The sequence below is a fragment of the Loxodonta africana genome, chromosome 3 (genome assembly GCF_030014295.1).
Source record: "Loxodonta africana isolate mLoxAfr1 chromosome 3, mLoxAfr1.hap2, whole genome shotgun sequence".
Taxonomy (NCBI): Eukaryota; Metazoa; Chordata; class Mammalia; order Proboscidea; family Elephantidae; genus Loxodonta; species Loxodonta africana.
The window spans coordinates 142,046,800-142,071,635 of record NC_087344.1 but is presented as its reverse complement, the minus strand read 5'-3'; the positions used below and the strand labels follow the sequence as shown (position 1 = coordinate 142,071,635).

Sequence of the window (24,836 nt, the reverse complement as noted above, 5' to 3'; positions counted from 1 at the left end):
AGTATTTTTATCTAATTTTTTATTTGTAATTTTTATTTTTATAAGAGAAGGTCCCACTTTATATAAGCTTTGGACCTCACAAAACCTGAATCCTCCCCCTGGTGTCCATCCGTGTTAGCTATTTGTTTCCATGTCTAAATATCATTTTAACCAGTTGCTTAAAAAGAAAAAAAAGTTACATTGACTTTTTTTTTTTTTAATTTTTATTGTGCTTTAAGTGAAAGTTTACAAATCAAGTCAGTCTCTCATATAAAAATTTATATACACCTTGCTATATACTCCTGGTTGCTCTTTGCCTGAGACAGCACACTCCTTCTCTCCACCCTATATTTCCGTGTCCATTCAGCCAGCTTCTGTCCCCCTCTGCCTTCTCATCACCCCTCCAGACGGGAGCTGCCCACATAGTCTCATATGTCTACTTGATCCAAGAAGCTCACTCCTCACCAGTATCATTTACTATCTTACGGTCCAGTCCAATCCCTGTCTGAAGAGCTGGCTTTGGGAATGGTTCCTGTCTTGGGCTAACAGAAGGTCTCGGCAACATGACCTCCTAGGTCCTTCTAGTCTCAGTGAGTACATTAAGCCTGGTCTTTTTATGAGAATTTGGGGTCTGCATCCTACTGCTCTCCTGCTCCTTCAGGGATTCTCTGCTGTGTTCCCAGTCAGGGCAGTCATTGGTTGTAGCCAGGCACCATCTAGTTCTTCTGGTCTCAGGCTGATGTAGTCTCTGGTTTATGTGGCCCTTTCTGTCTCATAGGCTCATAGTTACCTTGTATCTTTGGTGTTCTTCGTTCTCCTTTGGTCCAGGTGGGTTAAGACCAATTGATGCATCTTAGATGGCCCCTTGCTAGTGTTTAAGACCCCAGACGCTACTCTTCAAAGTGGGATGCAGAATGTTTTCTTCATAGATTTTATTATGCCAATTGACCTAGATGTCCCCTGAAACCATGGTCCCCAGACTTTCACCCCTGCTACTCTGGTCTTCGAAGAGTTCGGTTTATTCAGGAAACTTCTTTGCTTTGGGTTTAGTCCAGTTGTGCTGACCTCTCCTATATTGTGTGTTGTCTTTCCTTCCTTCACCTAAAGTAGTTCTTGTCTGCTAATTAGTGAATACCCCTCTCCTTCCCTCCCTCCCACTCATAACCATCGAAGAATATTTTCTTCTCTGTTTAAACTGTTTCTTGAGTTCTTATAATAGTGCTCTCATACAATATTTGTCCTTTTGCAGTTGACTAATTTCACTCAGTGTAATGCCTTCCAGATTCCTCTATGTTATGAAATGTTTCATGGGTTCCTCATTGTTCTTTATTGATGTGTAGTATTCCATTATGTAAATATATCATAATTTATTTATGCATTCATCCATTGATGGGCACTTTGGTTGCCTCCATCTTTTTGCTATTGTAAACAGTGCTGCAGTGAACATGGGTATGCATGTATCTGTCTGTGTAAAGGCTCTTATTTCTCTAGGATATATTCCAAGGAGTGGGATTGCTGGATTGTATGGTAGTTTTATTTCTAGCTTTTTAAGGAAGTACCAAATTAATTTCCAAAGTGGTTGTACCATTTTACATTCCCACCAGCAGTGTATAAGTGTTCCAGTCTCTCCACAACCTCTCCAATATGTATTATTTTCTGTTTTTTTTGGATTAATGCCAGCCTCGTTGGAGTGATATGGAATCTCATTGTGGTTTTGATTGGCATTTCTCTAATGGCTAATGATCGTGAGCATTTCCTCATGTATCTGTTAGCTACCTGATACACTGACATTTTGAGACTTTTCTGTTTCTTAATATTTCCTAAATCATGGTATTTCGATTCAGGAGCTTTTAAGGAAAAGCTGATATCATGACCTCATGGTGCTTTTGCCATTTTCAATTAATATTTAATTTGTGCTTTGTTCATTTTCTGTATTTTGTATTGAGTTTGTGTTATAATCAGTTGGTTGCTTTCCACCTTTTCTGCCAACATCTTATCTCTGTCCAAATTAATGTAATGAGGAAAATCAATAAGCTTTTAAAAAATTATTTGATAATATTTTCATTTTATTTGACACTGGAAACAAGTTATCCATTTATTCATTCAACAAATATTATGTTATATGCCTATATGCCAGGCACTGTGGGGCCCTGGGTATCACAGATGGTTTTTGCTTGACTACTACCTGAAAGGTTGAATGGTTTGAACCCACACAGCGGCATTGCAGAAGAAAATCCTGCTTATCTCCCTCTTCAGAGATTACACCCAAGAAAATCCTTTGGAGTTTGGTTCTACTCTGTAACATACTGGGTCACTATGAGTTGGAATTGACTTGATGGCAACGAGTTTTTGGTTTGGTGCTAGATTCTGCGAGTGTAAAGATGCCTACAACATGGCTGTCATCCTGAAGGAACCACAGGGTGTTATTGTTGTTAGATATGTGCTGTCAACTCCATATACAATAGGATGGCATCATTGTGATCTATAGGGTTTTCATTGGCTGCTTTTTCAGAATTACATTGCCAGGACTTTCTTCCTAGTGTGTCTTAGTCTGGAAGCTCTGCTGAAACCTGTTTAGCATCGTAGCAATACACAAGCGTCCACTAACAGACTGGTGGTGGCTGAGATGAGGTGCATTGGCTGGTCATTGAACCTGGGTCTCCCGAATGAAAGGCGAGAATTCTACCCCTGAACCACCAGTGCCCCCCAGCCCCATAGTGGGTGAGACAGTTCTATCAAAGCAGATACTTTACAATAAAGTGGGTTGTTGGCCTAGCTGAGGTGTGAATAAATTGCTGTGGGCTCAGAGTAGACAGTGATGAGGTGCCAGAGGAAAGAGGTAAATATATTTGCATAACAATGCAGCTTCCTTCCTGTGTAACATCTTACTAATTTTTCCTTCTTACAGGTTTTTTGCTTCTCTTTTTCTATTGGAGAGCAATTGGTGGGATTGAGGTTTTAATTCGCCGTTGCACAGCGATATATATATATATATATCTCCTTGTATTGGTAAGTGCCATTTTGCAATAGCCTAACAAGCAGACAAGATTGGGTAGAGTGACTTCAGGGGGAACATAAGTCTAAACATACATTTCTTAACTTATAAAGACCAACTCTAAACGCATTCAGGGATCACTTTTGTGGTATGTTATCTTGTTTATTAAACAAAATAGTAATGTAACATGTTTATTTGTATTGCTGGGACTGGATTTATAAATTCTGAGAGAGACAAATGACCCCAATATTTTGAATTTTTACTTAAAACTTTTAGGATTATGTAGACATAGACATTTGTCTGACTTTCTAGATGCATTTATGATTTAGTAGCCAGGGGAAGGTATAGATTATTGTATAAGCAGTTAAATTATTTCTTTTCTGCTTAATTACAAGTTCATAAGGTAAGTAGTTTGCAGCAATGGGGGGTGTCTTGCTCAGAGACTTCATCAGAATTCCAGGACTGAACTTAAAGAGGATTCTCTCAGTAAATCTCAGGCAGTAAAGCATATTAACTTTTGTATCTAAAATTATTTTTCTGCATCAAAAACTAAAACTATTTTTCTGCATACCCATTTGTAAATTAGCAATTTTATATCCCTTGCATGTTTGTTTGGTTTCTCAATAATCAATTACTTTCAATCCAGATATACCACCAATCTGAAAATGTATATTTAGAAGTAATACATATATGTAAACTAGAATTTATAAATTTTATGTAACAGACATGGCATAAAAGTCCATGTTTTGAAACTTAAATGTGATTCTGGCTTCTTTTTTTCCCATTTGTTTGATATTACTAAAATCTTTACATTACTGGATATTTGTGATTTTTGAGGATTTAAAAAAACTTCATACAAATCTGTATTAATATTCTTTTATTTTTCTTTATGTTCACTCCCACAATGACAGCTTAGTGACTAAGAAGCCAATTTGGCATTATTTCTGCAAAAATCAGATATATCAAAGCATCTCTCCACATCACCCATTTGAAGTCACAAATTTAAATAGAACAAATGATTTAAAAAGTGAACATGTTTTAATGTACAAAAATAAATGGTTCTGTAGCCCAGAAGATATCCATAATCACTTCGTTTTTCTGAAGAAATAGGCTATTTGTACTAGCATTTCCTACTCTTCATTCCTTCATTTTCTTTTTTCAAATTTTAGTAGAAAATAGATAGTTAAAAAATATCTTTTTTTAGTATGAAATTCTAATGATGACAATAGAAAACATCCTTTCAGGAACCCTGATAAAATATTTTCTGATCCTTGTGGCAAATTGAAGATTTTTACTACTTTCTTAAATGTTATAACCATTAATATATTACCATTTTAAGATGCATCAAAAGATTTCTTCCTTTTACAGGTCTTAGATATTTGGCATGTAGGCACTTTGTTTCTTAAGTACTTTTTCTGAAAAAAGGGTGCAAACTGACTAACAAAACAGGTTAACTGTGGAATGAATGGGTGTGGGTACACAGGTGAGTTCAGTATCAGGCTGTAATGTAGAAATATACTCCTGAACACGAGCCACACATAATCATATTAAAAGTATATAAGCTGGCGAAAGGTAACAGATTACTTATACACATTTTTAAATCTGAGTATTGTGAATTGCTGTTCTCCACTGGCCACTGAAACCACAGGCTTAGTAAATGGCTGTGCATAGATTGGCAAGCTGAATGTTTAATTATGTGGGACTTTTATAATTTTTTTTAAACCAATAAAATACATGCTGGATTTTTTTAAAAAAGAAAGTAACTATTCCCCTAGGTACTAAAATTTATATGTAAAGGAAATCAAGAACGATTTCTTTTTAAAAGATTGTTGTTGCTTCTTTTTTTGTGTGTGCTTTAAGTCAAAGTTTACAAATCAAGTCAGTCTCTTACACAAAAACTTAAATACACCTTGCTAAAACCAAAAAAACCAAACCCACTGCTATCGAGTCGATCCTGACTCATAGTGACCCTATAGGACAGAGTAGAACTGCACCTTGGAGTTTCCAAGGAGTGCCTGGCGGATTTGAACTGCTGACCTCTTGGTTAGTAGCCATAGCATTTAAGCACTACACCACCAGGGTTTCCCACCACTTGCTACATACTATCAATTGCTCTCCCTCTAATGAGCCAGCCCACTCCCTCCCTCCACTCTCTCTTTTCATGTCCATTTCACCAGCTTCTAACCCCCTCTACCCTATCATCTTCCCTCCAGGCGAGAGATGCCAACATAGTCTCAAGTGTCCACCTGATCCAAGAAGCTCATTCCTCACCAGCATCCCTCTCCAAATCATTGTCCAGTCCAATCTCTGTGTGAAGAGTTGGCTTTGGGAATGGATCCTGACCTGGGCCAACATAAGGTCTGGGGGCCATGAACACCAGGGTTCTTGTAGTCTGTCAGACCATTAAATCCGCTCTTTTTATGAGAATTCGGGATCTGCATCTTAGATGGCCCCTTGCTAGCATTTAAGACCCCAGACGCTGCTCTCCAAAGTGGGATGCAGAATGCTTTCTTAATAGATTTTATTATGTCAATTGACTTAGATGTCCCCTGAATCCATGGTCCCCAAACCTCCACCCCTGCTACGCAGGCCTTTGAAGCATTCAGTTTATTCAGGAAACTTCTTTGCTTTTGGTTGAGTCCAGTTGTGCTGGCCTTGCCTGTATTGTGTGTCCTCTTTCCCGTCACCCAAAGTAGTTCTTCTCTACTATCGGATTAGTGAATATCCCTCTCCCAACCTCCCTCCCTCGCCCCTCTCGTAACCATCAAAAAATATTTTCTTCTCTGTTTAAACTACTTCTTGAGTTCTTATAATAGTGGTTTTATACATTTGTCCTTTTGCAATTGACTAATTTCACTCAGGATAATGCTTTCCAGATTCCTCCATGTTTCCCAGATTCATCACCCTTCTTTATCAATGCATAATATTCCATTGTGTGAATATGGCATAATTTATTTATCCATTCATCTGTTGATGTGCACCTTGGTTGCTTCCATTTTTTTGCTGTTGTAAACAGTGCTGCAGTAAACATGGTTGTGCATATATCTGTTCATGTAAAGGCTCTTATTTCTCTAGGATATATTCCAAGGAGTGGGATTGCTGGATCATATGATAGTTCTATTTCTAGCTTTTTAAGAAAGTGCCAAATCAATTTATTATACCATTTTACATTCCCACCAGCAGTGCGTAAGTGTTCAATCTCTCCACAGCCTCTCCAACATTTATTATTTTGTGTTTTTTGGATTAATGCCAGCCTCGTTGGAGTGAGATGGAATCTCATTGTAGTTTTGATTTGCATTTCTTTAATGGCTAATGATCGAGAGCATTTCCTCATGTATCTGTTAGCTACCTGAATGTCTTCTTTAGTGAAGTGTCTGTTCATATCTTTTGCCCATTTTTTCATTGGGTTATTTGTCTTTTTGTAGTTGAGTTTTTGCAGTATCATGTAGATTTTAGAGATCAGGAGCTGATCAGAAATGTCATAGCTAAAAACTTTTTCCCAGCCTGTAGGTAATCTTTTGACTCTCTTGGTGAAGTCTTTGGATGTGTTTGATTTTTAGGAGCTCCCCGTTATCTAGTTTCTCTTCTACATTGTTAAAATGTTTTGTATACTCTTTATGCCATGTAATAGGGCTCCTAACATTGTCCTTATTTTTTCTTCCATGATCTTTATCATTTTAGATTTTATATTTAGGTCTTTGGTCCATTTTGAGCTTGTTTTTGTGCATGGTGTGAGGTACGGGTCTTGTTTCATCTTTTTGCAGATGGATATCCAGTTACACCAGCATCATTTGTTAAAAAGACTGTCTTTCCCCCCACATAAGTGTTTTGGGGGCCTTTGTCAAATATCAACTGCTCATATGTGGATGGATTTATGTCTGGATTCTCAATTCTGTTCCATTGGTCTATGTATCTGTTGTTGTACCAGAACCAGGCTGTTCTGACTACTGTGCCGGTATAATAGGTTCTAAAATCAGGTAGAGTAAGGCCTCCCACTTTGTTCTTCTTTTTCAGTAATGCTTTACTTACCCGGGGCCTTTTCCCCTTCCATATGAAGTTGGTAGTTTCTTCATCTCATTAAAATATGTCATTGGAATTTGGATCGGGATTGCATTAAATGTATAGATCACTTTTGGTAGAATAGACATATTGATAATGCTAAGTCTTCCTATCCATGAGCAAGGTACATTTTTCCACTTATGTAGGTCCCTTTTGGTTTCTTGCAAAAGTGTTTTGTAGTCTTCTTTGTATAAGTCTTTTACATCTCTGGTAAGATTTATTCCTAAGTATTTTATCTTCTTCGGCGCTACTGTAAGTGGTATTGATTTGGTGATTTCTACTGAGATGTCTTTTTTGTTGGTGTAGAGGAATCCAACTGATTTTTGTGTGTTTATCTTGTATCCTAATACTCTGCTGAACTCTTCTATTAGTTTCAGTAGTTTTCTGGAGGATTCCTTAGTGTTTTATGTGCGTAAGATCATGTCATTTGCAAATAGAGATTCTTTTACTTCTTCTTTGCCAATCTGGATGCCCTTTATTTCTTTATCTAGCCTGATTGCTCTGGCTAGGACCTTTGACATACGCTGAATAAGAGTGGTGATAAAGGGCATCCTTGCCTGGTTCCCGATCTCAAGGGGAATGCTTTCAGGCTCTTTCCATTTAGGATGATGTTGGCTATTGGCTTTGTATAAATGCCCTTTATTATCTTGAGGAATTTTCCTTCTATTCCTATTTTGCTGAGAGTTTTTGTTATGAACAGGTGTTGAACTTTGTCAAATGCCTTTTCTGCATCAATTGATAAAATCATGTGATTCTTGTCTTTTGTTTTATTTTTATGATGGATTACATTAATTGTTTTCTAATGTTGAACCATCCCTGTGTACCTGGTATGAATCCCACTTGGTCATGGTAAATTATTTTTTTTGATAAGTTGTTGAATTCTGTTGGCTAGAATTTTGTTCAGGAGTTTTGCATCTAAGTTCATGAGGGATATAGGTCCGTAATTTTCTTTTTTTGTGGTGTCTTTACGTAGTTTTGCTATCAGGGATATGCTGGCTTCATAGAATGAGCTTGGGAGTATTCCGTCCCTTTCTATACTCCGAAATACCTTTAGTAGTAGTGGTGTTAACTAGTCTCTGAAAGGTTGGTAGAACTCTGTTTTGGTTACCTTTTCAATCTCTTCATTTGTTATGGGTCTATTTAGTTGTTTCAGCTCTGTTTGTGTTAGTTTAGGTAGGCAGTGTGTTTCTAGGATTTTATTCAGGTCTTCTCGGTTTTCAAATTTGTTAGAGTACAATTTTTCGTAGTAACGTGATATGATTCTTTTAATTTCATTTGGGTCTGTTGTGATATCACACATTTCTTATTTGGGGTATTTGCTTCCTCTCCTGTTTTTCTTTTGTCAGTTTGTCCAGTGGTTTATCAATTTTGTTGATTTTTCAAAGAACCAACTTTTGGTCTTGTTAATTCTTTCAATTGTTTTTCTGTTTTTTATTTCATTGAGTTCTGCTCTAATTTTTATTATTTGTTTTCTTCCAGTGCCTGAGGGTTTCTTTTGTTGCTCTCTTTCTGTTTCTTCAAGTTGTAGGGATAATTCTTTGATTTTGGCCCTTTTTTCTTTTTGTATGTGTGCATTTATTAATGTAAATTGACCTCTGAGTACTGCTTTCTCTATGTCCCAAGGTTTCTAATAGGAAGTGTTTTCATTCTCATTGGATTCTATGAATTTCTTTATTCCATCCTTAATGTCTTCTATAATCCAGTCTTTTTTGAGCAGGGTATTGTTCAGTTTCCAAGTGTTTGATTTCTTTTCCCTGCTTTTCCTGTTATTGATTTCCACTTTTTGGCCTTACGGTCAGAGAAGATGCTTTGTAATATTTCAGTGTTTTGGATTCTGCTAAGGCTTGCTTTATGACCTAATATGTGATCTATTCTAGAGAGAATGTTCCTTGTGCACTAGAAAAGAAAATATACTTGGCTGCTGTTGGGTGGAGTGTTCTATATATGTCTATGACGTCAAGGTGGTTGATTGTGTCATTTAGATCTTCCATGTCTTTATTGAGCTTCTTTCTGGATGTCCTGTCCTTTACTGAAAGTGGTGTGCTGAAGTGTCCTACTATTGTTGTGGAGCTGTCTATTTCACTTTTCAACGCTGATAGTTTGTTTTTTGTATCTTGCAGCCGTGTCATTGGGTACGTAAATATTTAATATGTTTATATCTTCTTGGTATCTTGTCCCTTTAATCATTGTATAGTGTCCTTCCTTATCCTTTCTGATGGATTTAACTTTAAAGTCTGTTTTATCAGAAATTAATATTGCCAGTCTTGCTGTTTTTTGATTGTTGTTTAGGTGATATTTTTTTTTTCCATCTTTTGAGTTTTAGTTTGTGTCTCTGAGTCTAAAGTGTGTCTCTTATAGGCAGCATATAGACAGATTGTGGCTTTTAATCCATTCTGCTACTCTCTGACTCTTTATTGGTGCATTTAGTCCATTTACATTCAGTATAATTATGGATAGGTATGAATTTAGTGCTGTCATTTTGATGTCTTTTTTTGTGTGTTGTCAGTTTCTTTTTCCCATTTAATTTTATGTGCTGAGTAGATTATCTTTATATATTGTCCTTTACTCATATTTGTTGTTTTTGATTTTGTTTCTGCTCAGTCTCTATTTTTTCTTGTATTTTATTTTGATGTGTAGGATAGTTTATCTCCTTTGTGGTTACCTTATTATTTCCCCTATTTTTCTAAATTTAAACCTAAATTCTATTTCTTTGTATTGCCTTGTCTTCCTCCCCATATGGAATATCTATGACTACATTTATTAGTCCCTCTTTATTGTTTTATTGTTGTCTAATTTTATGTAATAACATCACTGTTTCTCTGTTTTGAGCATTTTTTTATTTTGATTTATTTTTGTGATTTCCCTGTCTGGGTTGACTTCTGATTGCTCTGGTCAGTGTTCTAGTCTTGGATTGATACCTGATATTATTGATTTTCTAACCAAAGAACTCCCTTCAGCATTTCTTGTAGTTTTGGTTTCATTTTTCTGAATTCCCTAAACTTGATTTTATCTGGAAATGTCTTACTTTTACCTTCATATGTGAGAGACAGTTTTGCTGGATATAAGATTCTTGGCTGGCAATTTTTTTTCCTTCAAATTTTTATATAATTCATCCCATTGCTGTCCTGCCTGCATGCTTTCTGCCGAGTAGTCCGAGCTTATTCTTATTGGCTCAGCTTTGTAGGTTACTTTTCATTTATCCCTAGCTGCTCTTAAAATTCTCCCTTTTTCTTTGGTTTTGGCAAGTTTGATTATAATATGTCTCGGTGACTTTCTTTTAAGATCCACCTTATGTGGAGTTTGAAGAGCATCTTGGATAGATATCTTCTCATCTTTCACGATATCAGATAAGTTTTCTGCCAACAAATCTTCAACAATTCTCTCTGTATTTTCTGTTATCCTCCTGTTCTGGTACCCCAATCACTTGTAGGTTATTTCTCTTGATAGAGTCCCACATGATTCTTAAGGTTTCTTCATTTTTTAAAATTCTTTTACCTGGATTTTCTTCAAATATATTGGTGCCAAGTGCTTTATCCTCAAGTTCAGAAATTTTGCCTTGTACTTGTTCCATTCTGCTCCTTTGACTTTCTGTTGAGTTGTCTACTTCTGTATTTTTATTGTTTATCTTCTGAGGTTCTGATTGCTGTCTGTCTATGGATTTTACCAGCTTATTAAATTTTTCAGTATGTTTCTGAAAAGTCTTTTTAATTTCTTCAGCTGCTTTATCTGTGTGTTCCTTGGGTTGTTGTACGTATTGCCTCATTTTCTTCTTGATGTCTTGAAGGCTTCTGTATATTAATCTTTTGCATTCTGTCTCTGGTAATCCCAGGAAGGCACTTGCATCTAGAAGATCCCTGGATTCTTTGTTTTGAGAACTTGTTGAGGCGATCATAGTCTGTTTTTTTATGTGACTTGATATCGACTGTTGTCTCCGAGCCATCTATAAGTTATTAACTAAAAATATTGTATTAGTTAATTTTATGCTTGCTTACTGTGTCATAGCTTCTTGCTTTGTTTTGTTTTGATATGCCCATATGGGTTGCTTGAGTGAGCTAGCTTGATTATTTTTGCCTTTGGAGCTGTAATGTCCTGTCCCCAGATGGCTAGAGCTGTTATCAGGTATATCCGTCTAGGAGTCCATTTACATTTCTTGTATGAATTCAGCTCAGGTATCCAGGTAGCTGATCATCAAGTGTATGCTACAGGCTCTGTCCTACAGTCTTAGAGGGACAGGGGTGTTTGGTGTAGTTACCGGTATCTGGTTGCAGCAGGATGTCATGTTCTGAACAATGCAGGGGGCTGAGAATCATCCCCACTGTTCTCTGAGGAAAGCATGTCTCTGTTCCCTAGAGCATACAGGTCATTGGGTTCTGCAGATGGACCATGGGCACCCTGTGTTTTTGGTTGTAAGGACTGGGAGGTGCCAGTTGTCCTTGGACCATCACAGGTGGCTGGTTGACCTGAGTGGAGCTACCAGTCCTTAGGCCCCTGATGTGGGTAGGTTAGGACCCTGTTTAATAGGCAAAGTAATGTCAAACATCAAACACCCCCCTCTCTGCCGCACAGCTGAAACTGTTGGAGATTGCCAACAAGGTCCTATTGTCCTGAAATAGGCCCACACAGGTCCATGCAGAGGGGAAAGGTACTCAGAGTCCACAGACCGTTTATGCCTGAACAGGAGCTGCTCCTGTCCTGAGCTCCCTTGGTAGTGGAGCTGGCAAATTATCTTTTCTCCCGGTTTCAAATTTATTCCTTCTCCAAGCCTGGGAGGATAGCTCTAGGTGCTGAACAGGGTCTGTCTCAGTCCAGTGGAAATCACCTGCCTAAGCCAGCTTGGGAGTAGAGGGGCATAGTAAAGTATATACAAGTACTTAGCTTTTGCCAAGAGCACTATTCTTCTCTGGTTCCGGAGGTGTGAGCAGGCTGTGTGGCTGGCTGGTTCTCCCTGAGGAAACTGTAGCTGAATGCTAGTACCAGTCTGCTGCAGCCAGTCCTGGGAATGGTGCCTGAGGGCTCCTAGCAATTCAGGTCCGGAAACTCCTCTCTGCTTCTGAACTATCTCTTCCTCCCCCACCCCTCTGTTCTTTTTCTAACTTTGCCTTTGATGTTCAGGGCTCCTAGCTTGTCATAAATATACTCATTTCACTTGTTTTTTCGGGTCTTTGTTGTAAGAGGACTTGCTGGAAGTGTCTGTCTATTCTGACATCTTGGCTCTGCCTCTCTCCCTTTAATAATTCTTGTAAGGTTGGTTTGGTTTTTACATATTCCCTGAATTTCTGTTTATCTGGAGGTGTCCTAATTTTGCCATCATATTTGAACCAAAGTTTTGCAGGATATATTATTCTTGGTTGGCAATTTTTTTCTTTCAAGGTTTTATATATGCCATCCCATTGCCTTCTTGCCAGCATGGTTTCTGCCAAATAATGAGATCTTATTCTTGTTGTTTCTCATCTGTATGTGACTTTTTGTTTTCTCGAGGTGCTCTCAGGATTTTTTCTTTGTCTTTGGTTTTAGCAAGTGTGATTACGATATGCGTTGGTGTTTTTTTTGGGGGGTCTATCCTATATGGTGTTTGTTAAGCTTCTTGGATGGTCAGCTTTTCATCATTCATGATATTAGGAAAGTTTTCTGTCAGCAATTCTTCAGTGATCCTCTCTGTGTTTTCTGTTTTCTCTCCCTGTTCTGGAACTCTGATTATTTGCAATTTTTTGCTTTTGATCGTATCCCACATAATTCTCAGGGTTTCTTCATTCTTTCTCTAAATTTTCCTCAGAGTTGTATCCAAGTGTTTGTCTTTAATTTCTCTGGTCTTGTCTTCTGTCATTTCAAACCTGCCCCTCAGTCGTTCTATGGCAGCCTGTTTCTGAAATCTTGTTTTTTATCTTCTGGATTTCTAATTGGTGTTTTTGTATGATTTCTAGTTGTGAATTTATTTTTGCATTTTCTTCCTGTATTATTTTCCTGAATTCTTCTATTTTTTTGTTCTGTATTTTTCATGAATTTGTCTATTCTTTCCTCATATTTGTCTGATTTTTGCCTCAATTCTTAGATTGCTCTGAATACAGAGATTTGAATTCCATGTCAGGTTGTTCTAGTGCCTTTTCTTCTACTGGAAAGTCATCTGGTGTTTTATTTTGGATGCCTACTAGATCCATCCTGTCCTGTCCTGTTTTTTTTTTGTTTTTTTTTTAAGTTTTGATATTGTCTGCTTTCTTTTTTTTTGCTGTCTTTAGGACATTCAGTAGTTATTTTCTTCATTCCTTGATGGTAGGTTTTTTTTATATACTGCTTTTTTGCTTTATTTGGTTATGTCTGAGCAGATGGGCTGTACATTCTTTGTTGTTTGCTCATCTGTAGTCACGACACTTTTCACCTCTTTGTCCAATAGGCAGGGCCAGTCACTCAGGTATGGTATAGCAGGGCAGGTGCAGCTGAAGGGGAGGGTCTGAGATGGGCTGTTTGTGGCATGTACTAGGGCCAACAGAGTAGGCCAGGAATCAGTGATGGGCAGGTTCCAATAGGCCAAGCCTGTGCTGCTCAGAGCTGTGATTTTCAGCCTACGGTGCAGATGGGCAGGAAAGTGGGGGAGGATGTGATGTGTGGAGCTAATAGCGGTATCAGTAAGAGTGGAGGGAAGAGAGAGAAACTGGAGCCAAAGATAAAGAATAATAATAATAAAAAAAAAAACAGAGTTCTAAGGGAGCTTGCCATTGTTGTGGAGAGATGAGAAACTGAGAAATGGAGAAAAACAAAAAGGAAAAAAAAGAGAGAGAGAGAAAGAAAGAAAAAATCTAGATAAAAATTTGGAAAAGAGAAGCCCTCAGAAGTCCCACCAGTTGGGGGCCCTCGAAGACTGGAAAATGGCTCCCAGGCTGCACAGTATTAGCTTGGCTGGCAGGGGTATACTTGTCACACAGCAGCAGGTATTGAGGAGACAGGAAAAGAAGGGAAGTATACAGAGATGAGAACTGAGAAATGAAGAAAAGACAGAAAGGGAAAAAGAGAGAGAAAAGAAAAAAATTAAAAAAAAAAGAAATGCCCCCAGGGATTCCACCTACATGGCTGCACAGGTTGGGGGAATGGCTTGTCAGCCGTGCAGTGCAGCCTGGCTAGAAGGGGCTCCAAAGCCGTGAAAAGAAAAAGAAAACAAACAAACAAAACAGAACAGGAAAACAAAACAAAGCATGCAAAAAAAAAAAAAAAAAAAGGCCCCATGAATCCCGCCAGTGTGGTGTTGTGGGTCAGGGGAGTGTTTCCCCAGTCAAGCAGGACTTTACAGCCTTTCAACAAGAAACAAAGATGTCACACAGAGCCAGGTTTTCAAGGGAAAAGAGGGGTAGGTGGTCAGAGAAATGGAAGAAACCAAAGAAATGGAAAGAAACAACACCAGCTATGGGGGCCAGCCAGTGTGGGAGGGGCGAATCCAAGTGGCCTGAGGCCAAAGTAGTTGCCTCCTGGCCAAGCGACTGAAGCTGATGGGAAGCAGAGGAGGCCAAAAGGGGAAGGGGAAGAAGGGTAGGTGTTAAAATAAAAAATATATATATACTTTAGGTGTTAGGAAAGCATATATCGCTAGTTACTGGGTGCTCTGTCTCCCGCTGGGAACTTTGTGAAGCTGCTTTCCCATACTCCCTATCTGCTGATCTCCAGTGTGGGTGGGGCGAATCCAAGCAGCACAGACGCCACACTTCCCAGCTGGCGGAGCCACCTCAGCCAGCCAGGAAGCTCAGAGAGGAGCGAGGATAGGATGAGGGGTGGGAAAGCGTGTTTTGCTGGTTACTGAGTGCTGTATCTCCTGCTGGGAGCTCCATGAAGCTGCTTTCCTTTGCCCCCTGTCCGTTGATCCCCGACAGGAGTCCAAGATGGCAGATCCATGCTGCCTTAGCTGATGTGGCTTTCTGCATGTGTCTCTCATTGCTCTCTGTCCTCTGTCAGTTTCTTATTCCATTCGGTGTTTGGCTGAGTTCTTTATCTCTTCCTTTGACACTTCAGGCTTGAGGAATGACATTTGTCCCTATTTTACTTGGTTTTTTGGGTCTTTGCTGTGGAGGGATGGTGTGGTGCTTCTATGTATGTTGCCATGTTGGCCAGAAGTCTTGGCCTGCCTTTTAAATGTGCTGTTCTACCGTAACATATTTCAATCAAATAGATATAATAGGGCAGAAACTTTGGGTGGTGCTTGCACTAAATAATCTTTAAAGTTCCATGCTTATTCTGCACTTCTGTGATTTAACAGTTTTGTTGAAATTATTTATTTAGGTCCAATACCAAGGCCTAGACAATGGGCAAGCAAGAGTAAGCTATGTCATCAAGTTTTTAAGTAATGCTGGGAGGAATATGTGCAAGCAGCTGGCCCACCAATCCATTCACTTCCTTGGGGGAAAGGGAGAAGAAAAGGTGGCCAGTGACCCAGTTTAATCTACTTGTCAACAAGACATTTGGGTAAATGTTGTTGTCAGCTGCTGTTGAATCGGCCTCCCACTCGTGGAGATCCCATACACAACAGGATGAAACAGTTATTCTCCATCCTCATGATTGACTGCAGATTAGACTGTTGTGATCCATAGGGTTTTCACTGGGTGTTTTTGGAAATAGATCTTCAGGCTTTTCTTTCTATTCTGTCTTAGTCTATAACCATCGTTGAAATGTGCACAGCATTATGGCAACATGCAAGCCTCCAATGACAGATGAGTGGTGGCTGCTCCTGAGGTGCATTGGCAGGAAATTGAACCTAATCTTCTGTATAAAGTCATAAAGTTGCCATAAAGTCAATTCCGACTCATAGGGACTCTGAAAGATAGAGAAGAACTGCCCCGAAGGGTTTCCGAGGCTGTAAATCTTTAGGAAAGCAGACTGCTACATTTTTCTCCTGCAGGGTGGCTGTTGAGTTTGAACTGCTGACGTTTTGCGTAGCAGCTGAATGCTTAACCATGGTGCCAACACACTACCACTGAATCACCAGTGCCTCCTGGGTAGAGTACTGATATTTGTTAAGAGGAAGATACCTTAACTCTGGAATGTGCTTAGCAGGATGTCCCCAGCTAAGGATTACTCATCGTGAATAGAACTCAAGATCTATGAAACATGGCTCCTTGGAGAATGTCATGTAGGCTGTACAACTTTCTGGGGGTACAAAATGGAGATGTTTTATAATTTAAACTCTCCCTGCTGTGTGAGGAACTTCGTGACCCTCATGTACTTAAGCATGAATCTATTTTGGGCCAGAGCTGAACGCTCAGTGCAGGAAGGACCTGGATTTTCAACTGCACTTGGTGTCCCAAACCTCTTTCTGCTACAGGTTCATCTTTCGAAGGACATATCTTTGTAACATTTAGTAAAGCTTGACTGGGTAAGATCACGATTTCAAATGAGTCTGATTCGACAAGCCCATCTGTCTGTTAGCTCAAACCTGGTCTTGTAATTTAATATCTAAAAGCTTTGAATGATTTAAGTTAAGGAAACAGTTATAAATATAGGCATGGATTTTGTTCCCCAAACTTATTTCTAGTTTGATGGGTCCTCTGAAAAGCTTTCCCATAGTAATGTGCTAAGGCTCTAGATCAGTCTACACAACCCTAAATAACCTATAAAAAGGACCTCATTATTGCTACTGTAGAACACAGTCATATTTTTATACAAGGTTCCAATTTGGCATGCCCAGAGTTTATCTTCTACTAGTATGCCCTAGGGTGCAACGATTAAGTGCTCAACTGCTAACCAAATGAACTCACCCCGTGGCTCTGTGGGCTAAAGATTTGACAGTCTGCTTTCATAAAGATTAGAATCTAGAAAACCCTATGGGACAGTTCTACTCTGTCACATGGGGTAGCTGAGAGTGGAAATTGACCCAATGGCACCCAGCTCCCCACCCCCTTAGTTTAAAACTGCTGTGAGCCACACAGGGGTGTAGAACTGCTTCAGTAGTCTTGGCTCTGGAGTACCTGCATGGTGAAATGGTAACATACTCCACTGCTAACTGAAAGGTTGGAGGTTCAGCTCTACCAGAGGTACCTCCGAAGAAAGTGTTAGTGATCTAATTCCAAAATGTTAGCCATTGAAAACCTCTATGGAACCCAGTTCTACTCTGACACATATGGGGTAGCTGTGAGTCGGAACTGACTCGATAAAAACTGGTTAGTCTTGCTTCTATATTTTCTGGTCTTCTCCGCCAATAACTCTCAATCTTCTTAATCCTACACCAATAACAGCCAGCACTCATGTGTGGGGCATATTTCCAGAGGCATGTGTAGCCATTAGATAAGCTTCAGCTTATGAATAATTCCTTATTGTTACTTTATCCCCTTCAGTTCCACTCAAGTATACCTACTAGAATACAAGTGATAGATAGTATTAAAAGGATAGGATTAAATCTGTTCTAAGATATTTAAACAGATTTCAAACTTTGATACTTTACTGTTAGTCAATTATAACAAATCTCACAACTGACTTCTCATCAATATGGTGTTTCCACTTTTATCATCTACCTTTAAGGAGCTTTGCCTCTAGTAAAATTCACACTTGCCATGGTCTCTGTATGGCTCTGTCAGGGCAAACAAAACAGGATTTGTCTGATCCCTTCTAGAGCTTACAAAAAAATTCTTTTATCCAGTGATTATGAAAATCTAGATTTTCTTACCATGGGAAAGATAAGTTTCTAACTGCTGACAGTGGCTAGGGTCAGAGGTTAAGAAAGTATGGGCAAAGACAAGTAAGATTATTATGCACCTACTACTGCTAGTATGGAAACCCTGGTTGCACAGTGGTTAAGAGCTACAGCTGCTAACCAAAAGGTTGGCAGTTTGAATCCACCAGGCACTCCTTGGAAACCCTACTCTGTCCTATAGGATCGCTATGAGTTGGAATCGACTCAACACCAATTTTTTTTTTGCTTGAGAGCTTTTGTGATAGATTAGACTTAAACACAGGCTTGCCTCCCCCTCACCGCTCCCCCCCCCAAAAAAAATACATGCTTAGAAGGGCAGAAAAAAATAGAAAAGGATTCCTAGGTCAGAATACCTAGGAAAAGCCCTGAGGAGACAATATCAGGCCTTTATGAGTGAGATGAAGGACTTGGGTTGATCAGGACATGGTGTTACCAATTGCCAATCTGACACAAAGGGTCCTTGTCTTTTCCTCAGTAGAAATACTCGCGAATGACAAACTTTATCTTCAGCAAGCTTTGTTTTGCTTGAGTCAAGTAAAAGGAGTCAGTGGGGATCTAAGCCTCTCCAAAAGACTGACTCAAAAAGGGAGGCAAGGCTAGAGCTTGTATGGGTTCGGTGGAGACAATAGAGTAATGAATACTTAGTGGGCTTCATTCAAGGGGCGGGTACTTCTCAGAAAGGCAGTGCATGTTAACTAGGTTGCCTTGCCCTATGCATGTGGAATTCAAGAAGGAACCCCCTGATATTCAAGATGGAGTCCTCTTGATGGCCCTTGGCATCACTTATGGGGTGTAGCGCAAGCGCACTGATCTCTGCCACTACTACATCACCATCTTCAGAGGGCTAAGGAGGGTTAAACAGTGGTCATACTTTGTTCTTCTGCACATGCGGGAGCCTTTAAAGGGGGAAGGGACTAGAAAAACACTAAGAAGGAGTTAGTAATTCACTGGTTGAATTACTCATGTTGACAGGGTGGTTCCTGTTTATGCAACTTCTTAGATGGTAGTCTTTTAACAGCTCTTTGTTCCACCAGCACAGTTAACCCTACATGTCTCAGTGGGATTTGTGTGGGAGTTGCTGCTGGAAATTTGGATGAGTAAGATAGAACCACCTTCTGGAATAAAAGTTCCAACTCACTAGCCTTGGATTGTTATGTTTTATTGAGCAGCTGTAGGACCTTGCCAGAAAATAACTTGATACAGTTGGCATTTTAGAAAGATAAATCTGATGATGTTATGCAGGTGAGAGATGATGAAGAATTTAATTTTGGTAGTGATGGTAGTGGTTATATTAATGAGGAAGAAAGAAATCTAAAAGCCATTTTGCAGTCAGTGGAGCATGGTAATTAATTCGATTTCAGAGAAAGAAGGGAAAGAAGAGACCAAAATGACCAGAGCACTAGAGGAATGTGATACTATGGAAGGAAATTGGAGAACCAGTTTGAGAAGAAGATAACTTTTAGATGCGATGAGGTGTGTGGTAATACATGAGTATGCCAAGGGAAAGTGACCCACATGCCATTAGAAATAAAGGTTTTTCTAGAGGAGAAGTGGTTAGCCAGTGTCAGAGACCAGAAGAAGGATGATCTAAAAGAGGCAAAGGAGAACTCCAGAAGGATAGAAAGAGAACCACAGAAGTATACATTTGGACAACAGTGGTTATTTATTAAAGTGGAAGCTTAAGGCCCTTTACAATAATATTGTAAGTTAAAATGCTATGGTAAATAATAAATAGAGGCTATTTTTTAAATTAATTAGATAATTCATTTCATATGAGAATTAGAAAATATTGAGAAACAAAAAATATAATCAACCCAGAGATCATTTTTCTATTGTTGACTTCATTAGCATTTACATTTAGGTATATATCCTGTTTACTTTTTTCCTATATGTGTATGTTTTTGTGTGTATGAGTCAAAAAGAATATTCTGCATTTGAGTGTATAATATGTATTACAAAAACAGGATAAAAATAAATGTTAAATTTCACATATTAAAGTATTGCATACAACCAAATGACCCTGGTAATCTTGTGTCAGAAAGCAACCTGTCAAAGACTAAAGGGCTTGTCAAAAGGACAGGAACCAACATAAAGGATCTTCCATTGGATAAAGATGTGACATTTTGATCGCCAATAAGAATAATGACTGCAGTTGATTGAAACCCATTGATTCATGAGTTCTTAATGATACTAAGAAAGACTTGAAGGAAGGAAGGAAGGGAGGAGGGAGGGAGGGAGGAAAGAGAGGGGAAGAAAGAAAGAAGCCAAGTGGTTGCGGTCTCTCACGTGGGTGCTGTTAAATGGCAGTTGTGGCTGAAGCCATCTGAAGGCTCAATGAGGTTGGATCTCCAAGAGGAGTTCACGCACATGGCTGGCAGTTGATGCTGACTTTTTTCTGGGAGCTCAGCTGGTGTAGTCTATAGAGTGCTGTTGTTGTTAGCTGTCCCCAAGTTGGCCCCAGACTCATGATGTGCAGGCAGACAACCCCATGCACAATGGAATCCAACACTGCCCAGTTCTCACATTCCCATAATTGGTTGTGGATCAAACTGTTGAAATCCTTAGGGTTTTCACTGGCTGATTTTCAGAAGTAGATCGCTAGGCGTTTCTTTCTAGTCTGTCTTAGTCTAGAAGGTCCACCGAAACCTACTCAACATCATAAGCATCATCCAGAAACCCACTGGGATTGAGTCGATTTTGACTCATAGCCACCCTATATAAGGTTTCCAAGGTTGTAAATCTGTACAAAAGCACATTGCCACATCTTTCTTCTGCAGAGTTTGGTGGGTTTGAACCACCAAATTTTCGGTTGGCAGTCAAGGGCTTAACCACTACACTACTAGGGCTCTTTTAAGCATCATAGTAACACAAAACCACCATTGAAAGATGGGTGATGGCTGTGCATGGGGTGCATTGCCAGCCATCAAAGCTAGGTCTCCTGCATGGAAGGTGAGATTTCTACCACTGAGCCACCAATGCCTGTATGTGACACTATGTGTAGCTTGGGCTTCTCAGAACCTGACAGCTGTGTTCTGAGAGGGAGCATCCGAAGAGCGAGCATTCCAAAAGACCATTCTATAAGAAGGTTCGAGGCTTCTTATGACCTAGCCTCAGAAGAACCAGAACATCAATTCCACTGTGTTCTATTGGTCAAACAAGTCACTAAGGCCCGCCAGGATTTAAGGAGAGGGGAATAAGACTCTACCTCTTCATAAAAGGAGCACTATTGTACATGCAGGAAGGGAAGGAGTTGATGCTGCCCATCTTTTGAATCTACCGCATCTTCATTTGTCAGTTTTGGAGCCCTGGTGGCACAGTGGCTAAGAACTATGGTGAGCTACTGCTGCCTGTTAAAAGGTTGGCAGTTGAAATCCACCAGCTGCTCCTTGGAAGCCCTATGGGGCAGTTATACTCTGTCCTGTAGAGTTGCTGTAAGTTAGAATCAACTTGATGGCAACAGCTTTGGGTTGTTTTTTGGTATTCTTGCTATCATGGATAAAGCTTTAACTCTTACAGCTCTATTTCTCTTCCCTTCTTCCTCCCAATGTAGTTACAGTATTTTTAATTCTTTGTTACCTTTAAAACTTTAAATACCTTTATTTCTGGTTTTATAGGATTTCTTGATACTTTTGAAGTGGAGGTATTAGAGGAGCCCTGGTTGCACAGTGGCTCAGTGCTATGGCTGTTGACCAAAAGGTTAGCAATTGGAATCCAGAAGCTGCTCCTTTGAAACCCCATAGGGTAGTTCTCCTCTGTCCTGTGGGGTTTCTATGGGTCGGAATCAACTCAATGACAATGGTTTTCTTTTTTTTAAAATCTCCCTTCTACTTCTCTCCCACTTTGCTTCTCAGTTTCTGTCATTTGTACTTGTATGTTTGTATTACCCATATTTTTAAATATTTATATTTTATTCAATAATCATATTAAGCTTCCCCTTATCTCTAGTTGATCCTAAACATAGGATGTAGATAAAGGGTTCATTTTGATTATATTAAAATAGGCTTCTTTCACAACCAGGATTGTATTTCCTGTCTAATTCCTAGAGTTTCTAGTTGCCTTTCATATTTTCCTGCATTATCTGCCGTTATCACCTATTTGAGTTGCTCTATTTCTCAAGAATAGCATCAAAGCTCTGAAATACCTTTTCTCAGATTCCTGCTCCCCAAACTCTCCATCCTCTGGCTCCTGTCTACACAAGCTGCTCTCTAGGCCTGCTGCCCAGTGGCCTCGGGCTTCCTGTCATTACTCTCCTGGGTTGGAGCCTTTGTTTCCTGGATCCCATGTCTTTAACTTTCTAGATTTGCTCACTTGTTTTTCTGCAGCCTATCCTCAAATAATTTCCTAAGAAAGCGTGTGAAGGCAATAAACTCTGAATCATTTTTGCAAGTTCTTCAATTGTTTTTATTCTCACACTATCTAGTTCCATCATTTTATCTCTTGGTGCCATACGGATATGTAATATATTTAGCCAACTCCCTATTGTTATGTGTTTCTTTGTTCTAAGTTTTATACTATGAAAAGCTCTAAGTGAACATCCTTAGGTCTTCATATTTGTGAATGTAAATAATTTACTAATATTACTAATGGTTTTTTGAAGCACTCATTAGTTCTTGAGACAACTATTTGCAAATGGTTTAAGTGAATATTGTGTAAAATATAAATATACCATCTTTTAAAAATGCTGTGGAATACCAAGTATATCTCTAAATCCTCAAAAAGAATATATAAACTGGCTGTAGAAGGTAGAAAATGCCTCGGTGTATTTTGATATTAATCGTATTATTTTATACTGAGAAGCTATTGAGAGCTTCTTCAGTATTTGGAGTTTTGGATTAAGAATGTTATCACTGATACAGTGTTTTGTGTTTATTTTCCAGAAGGAAGGAGCACTGGCATACATTGCAAATTTTCGCCTGATACTACACCTTTCCATCCTGTTTTATAATCAGCGGTAGGTTACTGACATCATTAATTATTTTAAAGTTGTGCTGTTTATTTTTAGTTTCAGGAAAGATTTTTCCATGATCCTAAAATTACTATATAAAAAATGAACTTACATGATGTGAATTATTACCACTATTGTACAAATAAGGAAGCTGAGGCTTGGAAAGGCTAGAGGAACTTTTTCAGACTCCCTAGCTAGTAAGCAGTGGTGCTAGCCTTTTTACCCAGCTGTCTTTGCAGCATGACAGTGCTTTATTATACTTTATTCCAGGGAATTTGTTATGGATTGAATTGTGTCCCCCCAAAATGTTCGCCAGGTTGGTTCAGCCGTGATTCCCAGTATTGTGTGGTTGTTCTCCATCTTGTGATCTGAGGCAATTATACTGTGTGTTGTGAATCTTAACCTCTATGATGTTAATGAGACAGGATTAGAGGCAGTTATGCTAATGAGACAGGACACAGTCTACAGGATTAGGTTGTATCTTGAGTCAGTCTCTTTCTAGGGATAAAAGGGAAGCAAGCAGAGAGGAGAGAGACCTCATCTCCATCAAACATGAAGTGCCAGAAGTGGAGCATATTCTCTGGACCTGGTTTCCTTATGCTGAGAAACTCTTAGGTCAGGGGAAGACTAATGACAAGGTCCTTCCCCCAGAGCTGACAGAGAGAAAGGCTTCCCCTGGAGCTGGTACCCTGAATTTGGACTTCTATCCTCCTAAACTGTGAGAGAATAAATTTCTGCTTGTTAAAGCCATCACTTGTGGTATTTCTGTTATAGTGGCAGTAGATAACTAAGCATTCTTACACCCCTGTGATGAACGCTGCAGGATGAAATGTATTCCCCGGGTTTTAGGATTCAGTGGGGTTCTTCATGGAAAAGAATATAATCTATTCCAGTTCATCTTGGGGTTATTCGTATTCCTGAATTCACCTTCCTCCTGTCCCAAATTCTAATGTCAACATTCTCAGTCCCTCGTTTTTTAAAAATGAACTTTTTGTTTTAGATATACAAAAATTTGTGAAGTTAGCACAGAGAGTTCCCATATACCCCTCACCTAGTTTCCCCTGTTTTTAACATCTTATATTGCCATGTGGAGGTATCAAAACCAAGAAACCAGCATTGATTCATGACTGTTAACTAAATTCCAGACTGTACTGGCTTGCATCAGTCTTTCCACTAGTGTCCTCTTTCTCTTCCAGGATCTAATCCGGGGTGTCACATTACATATAGTTGTCATGTCTCCCCAGTCTCCTCTGGGCTGTGACATTTTCTTAGCCTTCCCTTGGCCTTGTCAGGACTGGCCAGGTATCCTTTCGAATGTCCCTGAATTGGGATTTTCTGATGTTTTTTTCATGATTCAGTGGAGGTTATTTGTTGTTTGGAAAGAATACCAGAGAGGTGAAGTACTCTTCTTGTCACATCCTATCGGGGATAACATGACATCCATGTGACATCACTGGTGATGTTAATCTTTATTACGTGGTTAATGTAGTGTTTGCCAGGTTTTTCCACTGCAAAGCTTTCCCCTTTCCATACTGTATTTGAAAGCAAGTTATGAAGTCTAGCCTACTCTCAAGGGAGGAAGTTAATCACTGCCTTGGCTCACTTTTGACAATGGATTTACTGTTAACTTTTATTGCCCTGATTTTGTTATTTAACAAGGTCTGCCGATTTTTTTCTTTTTTCCTGCGAGATGTTGAAGTGTTCCTTTCTGTCCATATGTGTTGACATGGTCCTAGTTTAGGGCCTTCAGAATCTCCCATGGTTTGATTACTGCAACTGCTTTAACTAACTTCTCTAATTCCAGACTAACCTTATCCGGAGTGCTTTCCTCACAGTGCAGTCAGAGTAGTATTTCTCATCTTCCACTGTCAGGACCTTAGTTTTTTACCAAAAAAACCCCCATTTTCTGCTTAGACTCTTCTCTCTGACTTTCGCAGTTCCCTATGATGTGGTCCCACCCTGTGTCTGCAGCTTTATTTACTGCTTGTAACAGTCAGGTTTGTACTCTCACTGTCCCATGCACCTGTGGGTTGTTCTGGCCTTTCTTCCTTTTATTCATTGCCTCCATTTTCCCTCTATCTTTGAAAAATTTACTTGTTCTTCAAGATTAGTTCAAAATCCAAAACCAAGGTGTGTTAGTTAGCTGTGCTGCTATAACAGAAATACCACAAGCGGGTGGCTTTAAACAACAGAAA

At 39.2% G+C, this 24,836-nt stretch overlaps 1 protein-coding gene across 1 annotated transcript in view; it reads left to right on the top strand.

Moving 5' to 3' along the window:
* The window catches only part of LOC111752897 (TLC domain-containing protein 4-like), a 38,739-nt gene extending 23,960 nt beyond the window's left edge, over positions 1 to 14,779 (top strand). The window contains exons 4-6 of the mRNA XM_023558447.1: positions 2,888 to 2,988; positions 13,422 to 13,439; positions 14,684 to 14,779. Of these exons, the coding sequence (XP_023414215.1) occupies positions 2,888 to 2,988; positions 13,422 to 13,439; positions 14,684 to 14,779 (215 nt within the window). The remainder of the gene's footprint in view (positions 1 to 2,887; positions 2,989 to 13,421; positions 13,440 to 14,683) is intronic.
* The last annotated feature ends 10,057 nt before the right edge of the window (positions 14,780 to 24,836 follow it).